This window comes from Coptis chinensis, chromosome 6, assembly GCF_015680905.1.
Source record: "Coptis chinensis isolate HL-2020 chromosome 6, ASM1568090v1, whole genome shotgun sequence".
NCBI classification, from domain to species: Eukaryota; Viridiplantae; Streptophyta; class Magnoliopsida; order Ranunculales; family Ranunculaceae; genus Coptis; species Coptis chinensis.
In genome coordinates this window covers 1,054,716-1,075,880 of record NC_141461.1, presented here as the reverse complement: position 1 = coordinate 1,075,880, position 21,165 = coordinate 1,054,716, and the positions used below count along the sequence as shown (strand labels likewise).

Below are 21,165 nucleotides of genomic sequence, written 5' to 3'. Positions count from 1 at the left end.
TTTGGGATTTGTATATGGACTGGCTGGTGGAAATCGTGTGGAAAACACACTCTCCCAAGTCCCAATTTACTAACAATATTTCGTGTTGCACTTTCTCTCACACTGTGACCCAGTGCTCTCCTATTCATCAATCCAAATGAATATTCTCAAAGAAGGAATTATATAGTCTTCGTTTGTATCAGTTGTCTATCTATGTAGGCTAACCTGTTCGTATATATATCACTATGTTATAACTAAAGGAGGGTATAAGTAGCACTACATATCAGTTATATACTAAAGTACCTGCTTGGAATAGATTTACCGAAAAAAAATAGTACTATACAAGGTACAGATGAGTGCGCAAACCAAAAACATATATGTAACACAGCTTTGATAAAGAACCGCCTCTGATTAAGTTTAATTCATAAGTGCACATCACTATCAATCTCATGCTTGAATTTACTCCCATAAATACAGTAATGAAAGGCGTGAGTCTACCACACTTCTTCATCCACTCCACATTACCATCTTGTATACACAGTACACTTTCATTTCCTTGTTTGTTTCCTTAATGGCGAATGATCATGACCAAATATCCCTTAGCCCCATCTGTCAGACTATCCATGTCGAGCAACAACCTAGCTCAATAGTAGTTGAAGAAAAGGAAATTGATTACTCCCAAAGGGCCCAATGGCTTCGAGCTGCAGTTCTTGGAGCAAATGATGGTTTGGTGTCTATAGCATCCTTAATGATAGGAGTTGGTTCTGTAAGACAAGATGTCAAGGTCATGATCCTTACTGGATTTGCTGGTTTAGTTGCTGGGGCATGCAGTATGGCGATAGGAGAATTCGTCTCTGTTTACTCTCAGTTGGACATAGAATTGGCGCAAATGAAGAGAAACGATGATTTTGAAGAAAATAATGAAGCGGACAAGAAGGAAACATTACCGAACCCAGTGCAGGCAGCTTTAGCATCCACTTTAGCATTCTCATTGGGGGCATTGGTGCCGTTGCTAGCTGCAGTGTTTATAAGGGACTATAAGGTGAGGTTGGGTGTGGTGACGGGAGCCACAACTGCTGCGTTGTTGGTATTCGGAGGTGTGGGGGCAGTATTGGGGAGGGCTCCTATATGGAGGTCTTGTTTGAGAGTGTTGATTGGTGGATGGCTAGCTATGAGTATAACCTTTGGGTTGACAAAGTTAATTGTCTTCTGATCTCTGAATTTTTTATCCTGTGTGTTTAATAAGGCATTTGGACTAGGACTGAAATCCATTGACGGAATGAAATTTCCTTGGGTCCAGCATTTGACGAGGGAATGAAAACTTTGTGATAAGAGTATTTAGTTGTAATGAATAAGAACAACTGATTGTGGTACATACTCAAAATTTGGCAAATGTTGTACAGTTGTTCGGTTGCGCCTAAGCAGGTTTGCCAAACATGGCATCTAAGAATGCCCTCATGAAAAACACGTACATTAGCTGGTTCATGCGTGCGTGAACTGCCAGATCTCAGACTGTCCTAAGATCAGTATATATAATCTGGTATATTACCTAAGGCAAACTGTAACATATAGGAACTCTTTCACCAATGCGGTATACAGATATGTGGGGCGTGCCTATGTGTGTGTGTGTTTTGCGGGGGGATGGGGATTGGCATCCTCCTCCCTATACAAAGTTACATCATCAGTCATACTCCTAGCTAATAACTCTGCCGATTAAGTAGAACAATGCCATTTCACTAATGGGTCACCTGGCCCAATCAAAAGAACAAGACTCACTAGGCACTACTGCAAAATATTAAGTATGCCTTGGGTTCGGGTAGTACTCCAGTAAAGGGCAGTAAGTTAGTCATTCCATGCATGGATCAAACATGAAAATATCCAAAATATAGCTGATAATATCAGCCATCTAATTTCTTTTCAGGCACTGTTTATATATACTTTCTGCTCTCACCAATCTGGGACAATAAATTGACAATATTATAAGTTGACTTTATTTTGCCAATTGATCAATGCTTCTAGCTTAGAGGTTATTTCTTAGAAGCGTAGTATCCGGGGTTTTTTTTTTTCATTTTGATAGTTAGAGGTTTATTGACAAGTTGCTTACGTTTTCTTATAGGAATATTGGTTACCTTGAGTTGCCATAAATTGAGTTATCTTCATATATATAGCAGCATGCAGCTACATGGTATCCGATTACCTGAAATCGAATCGGAACCGGAACCGGAATTGAAACTGTTTATAGCGGTTATGGATCCTAAAATGTTAGACCTCTTAAAAGTGGGTCTTTAAGAACCGAACCAATAAAAAATTGAATAGTAAAAAATCGATGAGTACCCGAACCAAAATCGGAACCGATTATTATGATTTGATATATAAAGTTTAGGTTTTGGCCCCAAAACGAACTTCACAAGGAGGCCTTATATGACAAAACTATTCAATTGATTTCGCAAAATTTATGTGAGAAATGTGGCTTTGAGGAGTCGAACTAACTAGTGACATACTAATTTAACACAACCAGGACACCAATTGGGCTATGTGAACAACATGATTGAAATGAACAAAAACACTAATACTATAGGGTTTTTTTTTCTATAGGATGGGTCTTCCCGCTCCTGATAAAGTTTAGTATTATATTACACTAAATAAGGGTAATATAAACCCAAACATTATAATATATAGTTTTTGTTTGTTAGGTGTAAAAGTCTATTAAAAATATATAGTGAATGTGTGTTATTAAATGCATGTTTTATAATATATATTACGTTAAACAAGTGTATTAAAAATATTAACGATAATGTCAACGTCTACACGTATACTATTAATTAACTAATACACTATATATCTTTACTAGATAGAAAAATGTGGGGTTGAGGAATAGTAAATTTGGTGTACGTCCCATGGGCAGTTTGGTAATTTCACTGTCTATTGCGGGGGTATTTTGGTCTTTTCCTATCTAAAAAGAAAAAATGTGGGGGTTGAGGGATAGTAAAGTTGGTGTACGTCCTATGGCCAGTTTGGTAATTTAATTGTCTAATGCGGGGGTATTTTGGTCTTTTCCTATCTAAAAAGATTATCTCCTTTGTTCTCGAATATTCCTCTCTCAAACTCTATCGCCTCTTTCTCAAACTCCATCAAAGAATCACCTTAGAAAAAAAAAACACTCTTCACCCATCCAAGGAACAAATTGCATTAAGGTTGCGTCATCAATTGTTAGCGCATATTTCTTAGAAGAAGTATCTTTGTAGTTTAGATAGTGTACAATTGGTTTGACAATTTGCAAGAGTATTCAAGGGATGGGGTTTTCTGGTTGACCATTAAGGGTGGTTAAATGGGTTGTTCTATCGTGAAGATTCGAATGGTCAAGATTAATTGCTAAAGTAGAAATCCAAACCTTGATTCCTTTATTCTTCACAAAATTCTCCAACAGGCGTATAATGCATGATTGATTGCTGGAGCAGAAGTTCTTTGGTATCTAGGTTTTCAGGAGGGATCAGTACATTTAATGACAACACTACTTTAAGATACATATTCGGATGTGTCATGTACATTCAATAGACCGTATCAAACGAATTGCGCCTCAATCAACCTCATTGAAGCTTGCTATTAATTAGCTTACTCTTTAACTGCTATATAAGGGGAGGAAATTCAATCGAGGTTTCTCCTTTTTCCGTTCATTTTTTTTTCTCAAATTTAAGTAAGTTAACTAAATTGAGGCATGTCTGTTCGCAGATAAAGGAATACTCATAAGAATGTAAAAGAAAAATAGCAAATGGTTTGTTCATGTTGAAAGTATATCTATATATAGCTGGTTAATTTCTTTCACCCTTTGGGTTTACTATCAATCTTTGTTACTCTGATGGTACTGTAAGAGGGCAAAAGCTGTTTTCAAGGAGTTTAATCAGTCGCCACATATCATTGAACTAGGTGAGAGAGGTTTAACGATACTTCTTATATGAATTGAGGTTTGTTATGAAATTCTTAGGACGTTGGGCAATGTAATAATGACAAGTAAAGTGGTTATAGCATCCGGTATTGGTTTTATATCTTTTTTTTAACAATTCTGGTTTTAGTCATTTGTACTCTTATTGTGCTTTAACTGCTTGATGTTACCATATTTTACATTCACGATTTGACATTGATCGTTATATTTGTTTCATCTCGCTGATACTTGATATATTTATTTCTAAAGTTAATTGCAAAACATGTTATTATGAGATCATATAACAAGCATCCTTTAAAAAATTGATCATGTCTATTTTCTATGACTCATCTATTAACCCTTAAGTATCTTGGCATACATTACATTCACGATTTGACGTTATCATGAATAAATTTTATATTCATGTATGCCAGAGAGGATGATAAGGTGCATTGCATGAATGAAGGGGCAGTTTGATCACTTTAACATTATACAAGTGTTATGAGAGACCAATAGACTATCAGATAATCGTACCTTATTTCCACTTCAGATTGTGAAAGACCATTAGAATTTGGCAAACAACTTTATCCTGGAATAAACCAACAAAGGTGTCGTCATATTACCAACGACTTCAAATCACCATCTTATACTTGAAACTGACAATCCAAGGGCAATAAAAATGCCTATATTCAAATTCATTCAAAGTTTCAAAAAAAATGTTCAAAGAATGAAAGGAGACGTTTGTGGGAAAAAAAATCAAACACATTCGAAAGAGAACCTACCTGAGAGAATAGGAGTGGTGCATCATGGCGATGAGAGAGACTAGAGTCAGAGATGTTGAGTTAAGTGTTGAGAAGAGGGGACATTAATTAGACAACCATTTTGGTTGTGTAACTGTAACCGGCTTTGTTTCAAGCGGTACTTGATGGCGGAGTTAATTGGCTGGTCTATTAGAAGTTTGACATTTTGGTTTCTTCCTTTACGTTTTGTTTGGTGATTTGGTTTCTAATAGAAACAAAGCCCAATCTAGGGGGCATTAAATTTTTATTAATTAAAATATTAATTAAATTAAATTAGGCATCCAATATATGAATTGGACACAAATTATGTGGTTCCAATGCTTACTCTTAGCTCATTAAATTACTATTAATAGAAATATTGATTACATTAGGCATCCAATGTATAACCAATGCGAACATTGAATTTGTATTATAAAACCCTCTAGTTAAAATAGTTTATGCAAATCCCTACGCACATTTAACTCAGATTCTAAGACGATCCCAACCACCCTTTATCTATCCATTTTGCTTTATATTAATAGATGGCTTATCTATACAGGGAGGATATGGAATGTCTTTCCATATGATGTTATTTGGTCAAGAAATGAGGCTCAGTCCCTTGGTTCTAACTCGGTTGAGTATAAACTCCCTCACATCGACCCATATCACATAACCTCCCTATTATTTAGGTCTCGTTAAATAACCTCTCTATTTTCCAAAAAAGAGATAAAATCTAGTCTGTTTTTATTTCCTATTTTATCTTATTTCTTTTTTTTACCCTTTTAGGATTGAAAATTTCCCGACTATATGTAAATGTATTTTTACATATATATATATATATATATAGTCATTGGACCTATAAAAACTTAAATTTACATAGTAACTTTTGGGATTAAAAATTTTCCGACACCTGACAGAATATATATAAATGTATTTTTACATAGTTATATATATATAAAACTATATTTATATAGTCATTGGAGCTATGAAAACTTAAATTTATATAGTAACTTTTGGGATTGAAAATTTTCCAACGGCACCAGACAGAATATAAATTTAAATTTTCCTATGAAAAAAAATTTCATATGAAAATTTAAATTTAAATATGTTAAGAAGACTATGTAATTTTATATTGTCATATGTAAATACAAATTTACATAGGACGACGTCATCCCGGTTTGTCCTTAAGCCGAAATTATAAGTAAAGATTGATAACGTTAGCCCGGTTTTCACAGAGATATTTTGGTCTGTTTTGGCTTTGATGTTATGTTTTAAATAATAGGGAGATTTTATGTATTTGTTCGCTTACAAGGGGTTTTTGTGCAACCATTTAAGTACCAGGGAGATTAAACCTATTGTCTGGTTATTTGGTATACATGGAAATATGGAATACACACAACAAGCAGTACAACCATAGTAATACATTATGGCTATCGCTTGATATTGGATCGGAGGTCTAACTATTAATCTAGGATATCGATTTCAGTAGATTGTCGCAAACTGGAATTCTTTGTTTCGATTCTAAACAGAACCAAAAGTAAAAAACGGTGGTATCGATCTGTCTCGTCTATTGTTTTCTTCTCCTTATGACACCTAAGGTGTGATCTTCTCCATCACTCTTTCTAACTGTAATACACTTTTTCTCTTTTTAATAAATTCTCAATTATCAAAAAAAAAAAAAAAAAAAAAAAAAAAATAGTGAAATTTCTACGACTCTCTCTCAAAAGAGGAGAAAATGATGAAATAACTTATACCAGACAATCAGAAAATTGGTTTAAGGGAGTCCGTAAAGAATTGTTTGGACTCCAAAACCAAAGACATAATATTTTTAGTTTTTACATCCAAGTTTGACCAAACCCAAAATCGACACATGTCAACCCACTTTTGAAAGTTATGGATAAGAATACCCTCTTTATTTATTTGCAACTACTGGAAATAACGAGATTTCCTCCTCCATAATCTCTTAAAATTTTATAAATATTAAAATGCACTTGATTTAATGCATTTTAACTCGATAATTAAGTTATTTTAAGTACTCAACATTTTAAAATAAATAGTCGAGAGAATTCACTTATAATAACATACTTTACATTTTAAAATGCATATGGTGTAAAAACTTAAAAATTGTTACGCCTCCTATATTGTAGAGGCATTTGACACTAGACCCTAAGCATAAACCCTACACGTCTGGACACTAAACCCAAAATTCTTATAAACTAGACACTAAGCCTAAACCCTAAATCCTTACAAACTAAGCAATAAGCCTAAACCCTAAACCCTAAACCTTAAGACATTAACCCCTAATCCCTATAAACTAGGTCCTAAGCCTAAACTCTAAACTTCTAGACACTAAACCATAAACCAACTCGTTGCATTTCATAGTAGTTAGTGGAACCCATATCATAATAAAATACATAATGTATATGCATTTTAAAATGCATTGTGCATATGCATTTTAAAATGTGTAAGCAAGTTTATAATGTGGGTGCATCTGCATTTTAAAATGTGTTGTGCATCTGCATTTAAAATGTGTTAAGTTTATAATGTAGGTGGTTTAATTTTTGTGGTTTTTGTTTGTGATATACCATATTAAAATGCAAACCACATGGTTATAAGTGAGTTCTATTATTTTATTTTTAGTGAAAATATTTGGTAGTTATTTAAGGATAAAAGAGATAATAAAACGGTTATAAAACTCCATAACTAAATTGTCCACTTCCACAAAACATAGGTAGTTATAGTCAAAGCATGAAAATCCTATTTTTTCCTTTGTACAAGTAGTTTTCACTATCTAAAAAAGATAAATAGCAGTAAATCTATAAAATAATATTCTTCAATCCTTCAAATGCAAACTTTTCTAAAACAGGCTTCCTATTTCCTAACCCAATTTCTTTACTAGACAATATGGTTTATGTACAAAGCATGAGCAAAATAAGACAACAGTACTTTGCACTTTTTTATGTTGTTATATAAACTTATAATTGGGAAAAAAAAATCTATATCATCTACTCCGGATGTTAATAATCTCGTCGTACATCACTTCTTCTATTTTGCCACACTTAGGTTCATCGTGATTTATTGATTGCATACTGTATGTGTGTGTTTGGGGGTGGGGTGGGGTGTGGGGTGTGTGTGTGTGAACTCATCAACTTCTGACTGGTAAAAGTTACCATACGAAAAACCTCGAAATGAATTTTCCGAGCTAATACAATGAGTATGTAGTAGTCGATGATTGGCAAGAATAAAAAAGATCGAGTTTATTAGGCCGTTGTCCATTTGAGGCATTAAGCCACGTTTGGCACTGCAAAATCACTTTTATCTATTTATCAACAAACCCCGCATTGAACAAAGACACTTTTACATGCACCATTCAAACTGAAGCAAACATATAGTATGATGCACCATACATGTTAACCAATTAAACATACTTTCAAACTCAAACCAACAAATGAGCGTATGTTCAGGCAAACATGCATTTTAATGTGTTACAGAATACCCTCAAATAAGACCTCACCACAGTCCACAGGTGCCTTCCCTAAGTGCAGAGACTAAAGCCGCCTGCAACTGATTGGGCAAATGTTATCGATATCTTTCATTCTTGGTTTCTCCAACATTTCTCACTTTATTGTCCCTTTTTATTTGAGCCAATTCTATATATGTCCAATTGCGAGTAAACAGACACAAATTCTCTAAACTGCCATGAAAGACAAGTTCGGCAAGGCATCTTACCACCAGCAGGCTAAGTAAGGGCACCATGAATAATCCTGTTTATGATCTCGCCATTCTTCAACAGCTTGGAATTGAATGCAGACCAAAACCAACCATTACCATCAAACAAGTCACTTGGATCTCACCTGACAGAGACACAATCAAGATAAATTGCGACAGTTCGATTTTTGGAAACCCAGACAATGGTGGACTCGGTTTAATTTTCCGAGATGAATTCTTGAATCTTAAAGGAATCTACACTCAAGGTCTGGGCATAGTCACAAACTACGAAGCGAAATGCAACGCAGTAGTAAAAGCAGTGGAGTTAGCTATCACTAAGAACTGGCTAAACATTTGATTAGAAACTGATTCCAAATCAATCGCCCAAGCTTTTAACAATGACGTCATCCCATGGAATCTGAAACCGAGATGGATTAGAGCCACTTCCAAACTACACCAGTGGAAGTTATCACATAACTTGAGGGAGACGAATTTCAACACGGACTCTGCCGCTAAACATGTGTTGTAAAAGGGTTAGATAATCGAATAGAACAAAAGGACAAAAGAAACATGAACAATCAATGCGTGTGAATACATTGTCCTTAAGCAGAGATTTCACCCCCACTCTCCGATGTGTAAAAAGCTTCACAGGCGTTTCTACTCATAGAATTCAATGGCTAAAGTAGACTAAGATACACTTCTATATTTTTCTCTACCAAAACAACATCACAACTCTCTCTGGCGGCTAATGCTTGAATGAAAGAGATAGGCTGTTTATGTCTCAATTATTAAATATGTTTGGTTGATGATGACTACAAGCCTTTATAGATGTTCAAGATTCACGAAGGTAACTAACCAATGTGAGACTAAAACAATAATAAATACTACAAAACTAGTTTCCAAGAGTTTACCAACCAATGTGTGACTATCACACAAAATACAAGGAGAGAAACAACATACTTGTTCATCTTCTAAACCAACCTCACATAAGTAATTTGAAATACCAAAAGGAAAATTCCAACAACATGGTGCTACTTCTAAACCAAGGGCCGGGGAGCATATATGGAGCGAATGTAGACAATCATTTGTTTCTAGACTAGAAAACCCAGACCATATCTATTATAGATTTGTTTAAAACTCGTATGTTTTTTTGTGTCCATGATGTAAATCAACTTGTCTCACCTGTACTCTATTTATATATTTAATATAATTCATATTTTCCTGCAAAAAAAAAATACTACATTCCCCAGCAACGTAACTAAACCTGCAAAGCCACCAATAATTAATCATGGCCTTAACATCTTGTTTCACAGCTCCAATTCCCATCATTAATTAAGGATGCAGTGGAGACTAAGCCATCGTTAGCTCCAAGAACTGTGGCGCGAAGCCATTGAGACCTTTGGGAGTAGTTAAAATACTTGTTTTCGAGCTCTAGACTTGTTTGTTCCACAGCTTCACAACTTCAATTATTTCTATAATTTCTAGATAGTTTTGGTTGATCATGAGATGCCATGAAGGAAAAGAAGAGAAGTATAAACGGAAATAATTGATGAATTGGCAACGAAGAGAAGGTATTTATGGAGTTAGATTGTATTGCACATATGGAGGTACAGGTGGAGTGGCAATACTCTTTGTAGAATCTAAAGAAATTTTTATAATTAAATCTTTTAGAGATTTGAAAAGATAATTCACATTATGTACTTAGGACTTAGGAGAATATGAGAGTGTTTGCTAAGCAAGTCCAATGGAGAGCTGCTAAATTGGGCTGCTAAAAGTACTACATACGCTTTTTAGTTTGCCTAGCTAGCTAAATTTGGCTCTCCAAAATAAAAACCAATCCAATCGCATTATCTGTTTTGAAGTGCTAAATGATACAGACAGCATAGTTTCTGCCATCCGTCCATTATTTTTTGGACGGACGGCACAGTTTCTGCCGTCTGTCAAAATTTAACACACGGACGGCAGAAACTATGTCGTCCGTCTCCCGAACTTATTATAGCAGCTGCTAGCGAAGGTCTTAACTTTGGTTGGGTTTTTGACTCATTCCAAATTTAAGACCCTTTTAGCAGCCCCATTGGAATGACATTTTTGTGGTTGAGGTGCTATATTTGACTTTAGTAGCCCATATAGCCCCCCATTGGACTTGCTCTAAGGGATCTAACGTCCATTTCAGTGGCCTGTTGTGGTCTCTCAGTGCTCTTGAGAGAAATGGAATGTTATTGGAAACCTTTGTCAACTGAATTACCTACTGAGTTCACAAGTATCAAACAAAATTTCAGGGTATCTCATTGAGCTAAGGGAGTAAATTTACACACCACATATTGTACAGTCTGAATTACACTCGAAACCGATTGGATGAGTGGAGCAATAGTCCTAGAATTCGAAGTATGCAAGCCCTTAAATGTATGATGTAGATGTTGGGGTCCCTCACCATGTGCTAGTACGATCTGGTTGAGTTTATACAAGGGGTACACGCTTTCATGCCGTGCACAGTTAGAAGTCCGGTTTTCAACAGACAAACCGAGTTAGTGCACAGTTAGGAGTTTGATTTTCAACAGACAAACCGAGTTAATTTGGAATTTCGTTTCACACCGAAATTTCGGAATCCTATATATATGAAGTTAGGGTTGTTTACTCATAAGTCATACAAGAGAGAAAACCAATTTTGAGAGCAACCAAAATTGAGAGAAAATCATTACAAAGAGATAACACTTGTAAGGAGAGATTAGTGAAGAAAGATCTAGTAAGTTTGGAGAGACTTGAGAGCTAGAAGAAGATGAGGTGAGAAAATCCGAGAGAGAAAGGAAAGCTTCAACCAGGTACCCACCACATACGTATGTTTTACTATCCGATGGTGGATAACCTATTTACTATCAAGAGACTCTTGAAGGTACATACAAAAAGAAGTGGTTTAAGGTCATGCAAGATGAGATGGGTTTTTTGTATAAGAATCACACTTAAACTTAGTTGAGAAACTGAAAGTAATAAAAGTTCTCAAGAATAAGTGGATTTTCAAAGTCAAGCATATATGAAGAGAATAATCCACATCCAAGACACAAAGCTCACCTAATTGTGAAGGGATTTGGTCAAAGAAAAGGTATTGACTTTGATAAAATTTTCTCTATTATAGTTAGGATGACTTCTATCAAGGTGGTATTGAGTATGGCCGTAATTATGAACCTAGAGGTTGAGCAACTAGATGTCAAGACAGCTTTTCTTCATGGTGATCTTGAAGAAGATGTCTACATGGACCAGCCAGAGGGTTTTAAGGTCAAAGGCAATGAACATTTGGTATGCAAACTGAGAAAGAGTTTGTATGGTTTGAAGCAGGCACCGAGGCAGTGGTGCATGAAGTTTGAGTCATCTATGGTGAAGCATGGCTACAAGAAGTCTGCATCCGATCATTGTGTGTTTGTTCAGAAGTTTCTAGATGGGGATTTCATTGTGTTCTTATTGTATACGGATGATATGTTGATTGTTGGCCGCCAAAACATCAACAAGATATCCAAGTTAAAGAAAGACTTGAGTAAGTCCTTTGAGATGAAAGATTTGGGTCAAACAAAGCAGATACTTGGTATGCGGATCACTCATGACAGAAAGAGTTGGAAGTTGAGGCTTTTTCAAGAAAGCTATATTGAGAAGGTGTTGAAGAGATTCAACATGGATCAAACGAAACCAGTGAGTTATCCGCTTGGTGGCCAATTCTGCATGACCAAATATAAGTGTCCGAAGGGTGAGCATGAGAAGAAAGAAATGCAAAAGATTCATTATGCATCCATAGTGAGCAGCTTCATGTACGTATGCAATAATGTGTAGAAAATCGGATATTGTTTTTGCCATTGGTGTTGTAAGCTGATTTCTGTCAAATCTGGGTAAAGAGCATTGGGAAGGTGTTAAGTGGATATTGAGATATCTCAAGGGCACTTCCAAGGCGTGTTTGTAATTTTATAAGAGACTTGAGAGGAGTGATTGTAATCTTCTTTCCCACACTTATAAATTGATTTGCTCTTGTAGAATGATGCATCATTAGTCGAATCATGTTATATCTTATGTCCAAAGAAGTAAGTTTGGAGAGACTTGAGATGAGTGATTGTAATCTTCCTTCCCACACTTATAAAATGATTTGCTCTTATGAAAGTAGGCATCATTTATATCTTATGTCTTATTATGGTAAGTTTTACTTTACATTGTTATTGCTTGTTTGTGATAGTTAATTCCATAACTTAGGTTTGTGGTTGTTGGTTGTAGTGAAAGTTTAGATTTTTCGATTGGAGTTTAGAGTGTTCATATTCAAGCTATACTAGTGGGGATCGATTGGTATCGTTTTTCCCAACAGTAGAGTCAATATTTTTCTATTTTTCTAACAAATTCTTCGTGACCATGAAAAATAGGTCTTAACACACTTTTCAAGCTTTTTCGCCTCTCAAGGAGAGATGCATTGATTGACGATGTTCGGTCTTCGATCACAATAGAATAACTTCATGGGGTTTTTAGGTCTGGGTCCTAATAATAGTTTGTTTATTAGGGTTTGGTCCAGAAAAGCTTGAATATTAGGGTTTGGTCTTACTTCTGGTTCTTGACTATAAGTCAACTCAGTTGACTGTGGTCAGTCTGCTTGTATTTTTAAATGACAATAATACCCCTCGCGTGCAACATCATGTGAATATATAAGTTAAACTTTGATACAAGAAATAAGGTCATCTTCTAGGACTTGGTCCCTATTGTTATTTGACAAATTAGAGTTTAGTCCTACTTGTCAACCATTAGAATTTTCTTCTAAGTGAGATTTGCAAAGGATGAATGGGGGGTTTTTTTTTTTTAAATCACAGGGTATCTCATTAACAAATGCGTACATTTGAAATACGCATGGGATAAAAAAAAACAAATTCTAAAAAACAATGGATTAGTTAATTGATATGTATTAGTTATTGGATATGGATATGGATATGTATTAGTTAATAGATATGGATATGTATTAGTTAATAGATATGGATATGGATTAGTTAATGGATCATGATATGTATTACTTATTGGATATGGATATGTTAAACTTCCAAGTGCTTCCCTTAAATATAGGCCCAGACATGATGGGTTTAAGAATAACAGGCCCGGCCACAGGTCGGGCTGCATGGCTAGTACCTACTAGCTTTCGAACCCTCAAGTCACAAGATTGCAAATGCAGTCTCAAGTTGTTACTAGAGCCCAGCTGCAGCCATAGTTGGGGATTTTGGAATTCTCGGAATTCCGACAAATTCAAAAACCGAAATTTATCAAATTTCAATCCCTATCATATTCGGAATTTCAATTGATTTCAAAATAATCAATATTTCGGCTCTTTATTCAGAATTCCGATTTTTTTGAAAAATCGAAATATTAGACGGAATTCCGAAGTTTCGTTCGGAATCACGAACACTGATTGCAACAACAACAACAACAGAAAAGCTCAGGAAAAAAAGGTAGAGGAAGGGCTAAAGGCTCGGGTAACAAAGGGAAAAACAAAAGATGATCTTATGAAGATATGCACTTATAATGTTAGGGGTTTAAATGATTTGAATAAAGTGAAAGCTCTAAATGCTTTCAGAACCAAGAACAAATTAGCTTGTTTTTGCCTTTTGGAAACTAAACTTCGGCAAGCAAAATTTTTGAGTATTAGCAAGGTCTGTTGTCCTTCTTGGAAGTTTGAATACAATTACTCTAGTGCAGTTTTTGGACACATTTGGTTCTCATGGGATCCTTCAGTTCTAGGGGTTCAAAATATTTTGGAGAGCGATCAATTTATACATGCTCAGGTCACCATCCTTGCCTCAGCACAAGTGTTTCATTTTACGGTAGTCTATGCAAGCAATAATAGATCGGAAAGGTTGATACTCTGACAATATCTCATCAATCTTAATTTACTCATCCTTCCCGAGTCATATTGGTGTGTGGCTGGCGATTTTAACAATGTCCTCTATTCTCATGAGAGGATTGGTACTAACTTGGTGCATCTTAGGGAAACTACTCCCTTTGCAAATTGTCTCAACACTGTAAGTCTCTATGATCATAAATACAGTGGCTGTTTCTTTACTTGGACTAACAATGGTGATGGTTCCATGAGGAAATGGTCTAAGATAGACAGTTGTCTTATCAATTCCTTGTGGGCTACTCAATTTTCTTCTTCTGAGTGGAATTTTTTTGCCGCAAGATCTTTCCCACCATTAAGCTACAGCTTATCTCGATCTCCAACTCTTATTCATGCAGGGCCCCGTTCAGGTTCTGTAATTACTGGGTTGTAAATCCTTCTTTCAAGGACACTCTTATTAAGTGCTAGTATATTCCTAGACAAGGAAATATGAAGAGGGAATATGTGAATATGAAGAAGGAATTAGGGAGATTTGAAATCCTCCTTGATTAATCCCTAACATGATAGTATAGAGTTTGTTGCAACCCTAATCTTTATGTTTTTACACAAGGTTCAACATAAATGTTAGGTCTTTATTATCCCTAATTATTCATGATATCTCTAGACAACTAATAATTAGCAAGAGAGGAAGTTGAAACTCATTCTTATGGTGAATGAACTACCCTCTAGTCTAGGTTATTTTACTTATTACTAAATAGAAAATCCTATACTTGAAGCTCTTTAATACAACTATTCTATACTAACACATCAAGTCTTCATCAAAACTTCAATCAAACCCCTCTAATGGAGGTTTAGCTATGATTCATTAGACTATCATGGAATAAATAATGAGAAGAAGAAGACATAATTAAAGGAATACTTGTATTAAAAATAACTTGAATTGTTTTAATGGTGGCTAGGCTAATAAACATAAATTAAACCCTAAAAACTATATTGAACTAAAGAGAAGAGATAGGAGGTAGTTAGAGTTTTGCCTTAGTCCTCTTTATATAGAAGAGGGCTAGGTTTACAATTTTGTGCATGGGCTTTGGAGTTATGTTTTGGGCCACTAAATCAAGCCTAAAACCTAATTACTTAACTTCAAAAAGGGTTTATATGCTGAAAATTACTGCAACAACATTTTCATCTACTTTTACTGCTCTGATTAGGTCAGGGCTTGGACCATTAAAAAGCTCTTTCCGAGCCAGGTATTTTAACATATAATAGGCCAACTTCCGAGGTCTGAGTCCAAAGATACGGCCTGCAGAAGTTTTGTTGACTTTTATGTTATATTTCTGGCTGTGTTGACTTTGACTTTTCAGCTTTGATTAGGCTTTAAAAAGGTTTTTTCTCCTTGAAACTTAGGCTTTAACCATAGAACTTCTTTAGCAACCAATTTTGCTCCTTTCTCTTGAATAAGTGACATATTTATTCACATAGTTGACTCCAATACCTGAAATACACAAAAGTACGTAAATAATACTAACTCTTATTTATTATAAATATAATTGGTTTAAATGTAATATTATTAAAGGGTTAAAACTACAATTTTGGGCTCTTATCAGAACTCCATATTCCTAAAATTTGAATCTTGGAAGTTCAAGTTCTTAAAAAAAAAAATAGATCTTGGAACTTCAGGTTCCTAAAAAAATATTGAAAGAAAAAAGAAAGAAACAAAATAAAAGAAAAAAAAAATCAAATGAAGTTATAGATTAAGTATGAACAGTAATATTCTATATTTTATATCCGATGATCTAACTGTTGGATTTTCCTAACATTTTGATATGTTTGTACTTTATGAGTATGTACAGTAAAAATTTCAGGTCAATCGAACTACGGAAAGACCTTCATCTAAGCGGAAAACAAAAAACTGCTCTGGTAAAACAAATTGGTTAGTGTTCCCGTACCTTTGCTTTTGTGCAGTAGATAATGAGTAGAAGAATATGGTACTTAGCAATTGATAGCTCCTAGAGTCTTCGTGTTGATAACGTATTAAAATTAAATAACCTTAGAGAGAACACCACACTAACCAAAGTAGATTGAATAATAAAAAGAATGAAATAAAGAAATCTTATTAATAGAAGTATGCATGAATGGGAGGAGGAGGTGCCCCATATGAGCTCAATGGTGGGCATCCATATAGGCTTACGGATTTTATAACAGGGACCTTATTATTCGGCAATTATAAGCCTGGATCATAAAATCCGTGTATTATTCATATTACTAGGGTATGCCCATGCCTACGGCCCGCGAGACCTCGACGCGCCTGCGACATTATCCCGACAACTCATCGCTCGCCGCATAAGGCGCATACACGATCTTAGGCGAAAATATTCGCACAAGACCAGGTACAACAACTCAATTTATAAATACAGCCGCCAAGGCCATCCCAATTACCCATTATCTATAAGCCCAAATCAATTGGAGGCGCTAACAGTTTATGGGCTAGCCCAACAATTTATAAGTCCAGCTGCAATTGTTGACTTTTGGATAGATCCCATAGTATTGATTACACTTAACAAAATTACACAAACTCTCCAAACACTTGGATCTGCCATGTCACAACTTAGAAAAGACAATGACAACCATTGGATAGAGTCTCTGTGGGCTCCACACCATTGCTTTTTATTAGATAGATATGTAAAAATGTATAAAACGGGTATTAAACGAGAATCTACGTACTAGCTATGCTCGGACTGACCCGAGAGAAAATCTATAGTTCCAATAGATCTAATATTATCTCCAGTGGTGGGATGAATTTGAGGAGTATTCCCGATCACTGGGCCTTTTTGCCAAACTTGATTCACCGTAGTATTTCCCGGGGGAAGAACCAATGTAGCAAAGATGGTCATCTCATTATTATTGGCAAACTCGGCAAGAATAGAAGGAACTTGAAAAGTAAGATTTCCAGTGCCAAGGTCATGCTATAACTAGTAACGGAGATGTATAAGCGTTCATTTGACCGCCAGCTTGAAAAGCAACAAGAGCTTGTGATCCAACCATACCTCTTCCAGTTGGATTTATCGCCCAAGCAATCCAGCTAGAGGGGGTATGCCCGTGCCGTATGGCACTGATAGAGTCGCCTGCGACGCTAACTTTGTAGAAGCAGCCTAAACTTGAACACACCCCCCTCCCCGTTTTGATTCTATTATACTGGATATTGTTCCATTTATGGTCAAGAATGATTATTAGGTTGAGAAACTCGACATCACACTAACTTGAACCACCTAAGGGGTAATTTGGATAAAACCTCCCAATTATTTTATGACTTTCCAATGTTTTGGATCATGTTAAAAGGCTGCAAAGACAATTCTCATTCAATAAATCCGGTAGTGATTTGCACAGATGTTCTAGACTCATTCATCTAAATGGACTTAAACATGGAAGAACACCAATTAAACCAAATGAAATAAGAACAATATGAGAAACATATAAATAATCAGACTCCCACAAGTGGTTTGAATGAGGACATCAAAACAGTACCAAAAAGAGCACCCACAAAAGTACGCCAAGTACAAAAAAAAGTAGCGAAAGTACAGATAACATTGTTGACAATCATAACTCTTCCAGAAACCCCATCCTCATTCGCCAATGTCAAGGTCATTATCATAAATCCCAAGCCTTAAGGAAACTTCATCGAAAAAGTATGTAATTATCTGTACATCAACATCCCATGTAAGTTACTTGCTTCATCATAACCTGACCCATTAGGAATTACTATTTCTCTCCTGCTTTTAAATTTCAACTGTCACATCGCTTATGGTGGAAAATTTTCCCTCCATAAGAAAGAAAGAGTTTTACTTAGATTAATTGAGTGACATCTAACCCCCTACATTTTAAAACAATAGAATTAACACATTTAAAATACGACTAAATTGAGTACTAAAAACATATAACTACACACGGGACACTATTCAGGGTGTCATCTGCTCTTATTTTGCTTTTCTCCAACTCAAAGTTTCATTTTTTTAACCAAAGACAAAAAAATACATTTCAAACTTTAGGAGAACTAACATAAATGTTGACCGCTTAAAGGTTCTAAAAGGTTTCCTTGCTTACCTTCCAACTCTAGCTCCTATATAATTTCCATGAGACTTTTTGGAGAACCGGTGAGTATAATGAGTCAAGTCCCAAACTACAAAGGGTTGAACAGTTTGATAAAACAAAATAAATTAGGAAAACAAAATAATCACACATTACGTTAAAGAATATTTTCTGAATAATTATTAGTTGGAAGTCCACTCTATAAGGGATACATACATATTTAACATTGCCTTTAACATTTCAGCATACACATAGTAGAACTTTGATTACTATACTCAAAAGTCAATCCAATCTTCAAGCTAGACAAAAAATCATTGCCATTTGTTCGAATGTAAAAGAAGGTGGACCCCAAAGAAGAGCATGTGGAAGACAATCCAATATCCTCATGCATTTTTGAAAGACAGAAGTTTCTCTAAAAATCTTGGTGATTTTTGAATCTTGTACAAGTCAACATTGTAAGTGGGAAGAGCCTAAAAGCCGAAAGGACCACATATCAAGGACCAAAATATCGATATCGGTTAATATATCGGTGTACCCAAAAACCAATATATATCGGATATATCTATTTTTTTTGTGACCAGTCCAAACCAAAGCCCAAAATATCGATATCGATAAATATATCGGTGTACCCAAAAACCGATATATATCGGATATATCCATTTTTTTGGTGACCAGTCCAAACTATTTAAAATATCAGAAATATAATATCGAAAATATCAAAAATATATCGGAAATATATTGGAAATATCGGATTTATATTAAAAATTGGTCAAAAAGTCAACCGATATATATCATAAATATCGGACATATCGATTATATCGGCGATATAAAGTTTTATATCGGAAATTTCGATATATATCGGGAAAAAAAGGGTTCTATATTCGGTGGATATATGTCGGAAATATCGATATCGGTGTACCAAAATACCGATATATATCGGCGATATTTTGGTCCTTGGTCCAAAACTATTTAAAATGTCGGATATATCGGAAATATCAGAAATATATTGGAAATATCGGATTTATATTAAAAAATGGTCAAAAAGTCAAACGATATATATCGTAAATATCGGATATATCAATTATCTCGGCAATATAAAGTTTTATATCGGAAATTCTAATATATATCGGAAAAAAAGTTCTATATTTGGTAGATATATATTGGAAATATCGATATCGGTGTACCAAAATACCGATATATATCGGCGATATTTTGGTCCATGCCACATATATAAAAGTAGTAGGGTAGTGGAGGTCGTCTTCCCCATTCCCCGCCCCAACCCCAACACCAAAACAAAAAATGAAAAAACATAAGTGTTTTGAATTTGAGCAAAAGAAAAATGACACCAAAAAATATTAACCTTCAAGGAAAATGGAACCAAGAGATCTCGATTGAAAGTCAAGCTAAACCTTTCCAAAAGGGAGATTGAAAAAAAAAAAAAAAAAAAAGAGACCCATCCGATCCATTTGAAGGAAAAAGTCAAGAGTCTTTTTTAACCACATCAACACTAACCATAAAACCCTACGACAATCTCTCCCATGTATATAAAATTGTATATAAAAGTAAAAGTGTATATAAACACATCAACACTAACCATAAAACCCTACGACAATCTCTCCCACGTATATAAAATTGTATATAAAAGTAAAAGTGTATATAAACACATCAACACTAACCATAAAACACTAACCAATCTCTCCCAGATTAAACAAGAAAAACAGACAAATTGAGTAAACTCATACGTGAATTTGTTGGGTATGTTCTTGATCATGACACATGTATATAAAAGTAAAAGAAAGGAAAAAAACATTTGCTTTAGCCTGAATAGCAAAATAAGAGCAGATGTATCCAAAAACATTTGGTAGACATTGACTTCGATAAAGTCTGGAAGGTATTCTTTGCTTTAGCCATTGAGAGTGAGCTCTGAAAGAAAAAAAAAAAGGAGTGGCGCAATCAGGTAGAAACGGTATTTCGAGATCCCGTAGCTTTGTAGAGTTCACAAAGCTCCGGTCATCTACATTTATAATATTTGCTGAATAATAGGGGAACAATTATACATTCAGTCTTCTGCAAGAGGCGTACATAAAGAGGGAACTTACAGGTTATATTTACGGTATTATTAACACATGAATCGAACCGCCGCTTCAAAGAACAAACAATAGCCGGACCTCATTTTATTAGTGTACATAAAGAGGCGCATATAAATATTTGCTTTATTAGTGTACATAAAGCATTGTACATAAAGAATGAATCAAATGAAAACTGAAGTCAGAATGAATGAACAAAAGCATTGTACATAAATAACAAAAGATTGATTAATAAATTAAAAGAATGAAAACCGGAGTTCACTTCATTTACCTTCGGTTTAGCCAGCCATAATACAGGCAATCAATCTTTTGTTAAATGGAATTAAAGATGCACGGCCCAAAAATAGCCATGCATGTGTTGTCTGCAGAATGCTGATGAGTTCTTTCAATTCACAATATCTTATTCTGCAAAATAACCAATTAACTAACTTTAGTACATTCTTTTTTTTTTCCAACTTCTGTAATAAATTTTGATATTGGAATACTTAGATAGGCGTAGCAGCGCAAGTGCGCAACCACCATCTTCATGAAAATAATAACCTAATACATCATTTCCCTTTTCCTAGACACTAAATTAATCAAGACTGGTTCTTAGAAAAAAAATTAAATGGTTAAACAATACCTTTTTTGGATACGGCGAGAGAGAGAGAGACGTAAACCAAATTATTGACTAACTATACATGCGACCCATATGATATGGACTTCGACTATTGGCGAGGATGTTTGGATTTCATTTTGCTCTACAAAGGGACTACTTGTGGATCATTA

General features: G+C 35.0%; 1 protein-coding gene across 1 annotated transcript; it reads left to right on the top strand.

Moving 5' to 3' along the window:
* Positions 1-351: 351 nt before the first annotated feature.
* Positions 352-1,354, top strand: LOC147490521 (vacuolar iron transporter homolog 1-like). The gene has a single exon (XM_086565872.1). The coding sequence runs from the start codon at positions 551-553 to the stop codon at positions 1,190-1,192; it is 642 nt and encodes a 213-aa protein (XP_086421998.1). The 5' UTR covers positions 352-550; the 3' UTR covers positions 1,193-1,354.
* Positions 1,355-21,165: the final 19,811 nt, after the last annotated feature.

Excerpts from the sequence above, each read along its gene's own strand:
- LOC147490521 (XM_086565872.1), top strand. The coding sequence starts at position 551 with ATGGCGAATGATCATGACCAAATATCCCTTAGCCCCATCTGTCAGACT.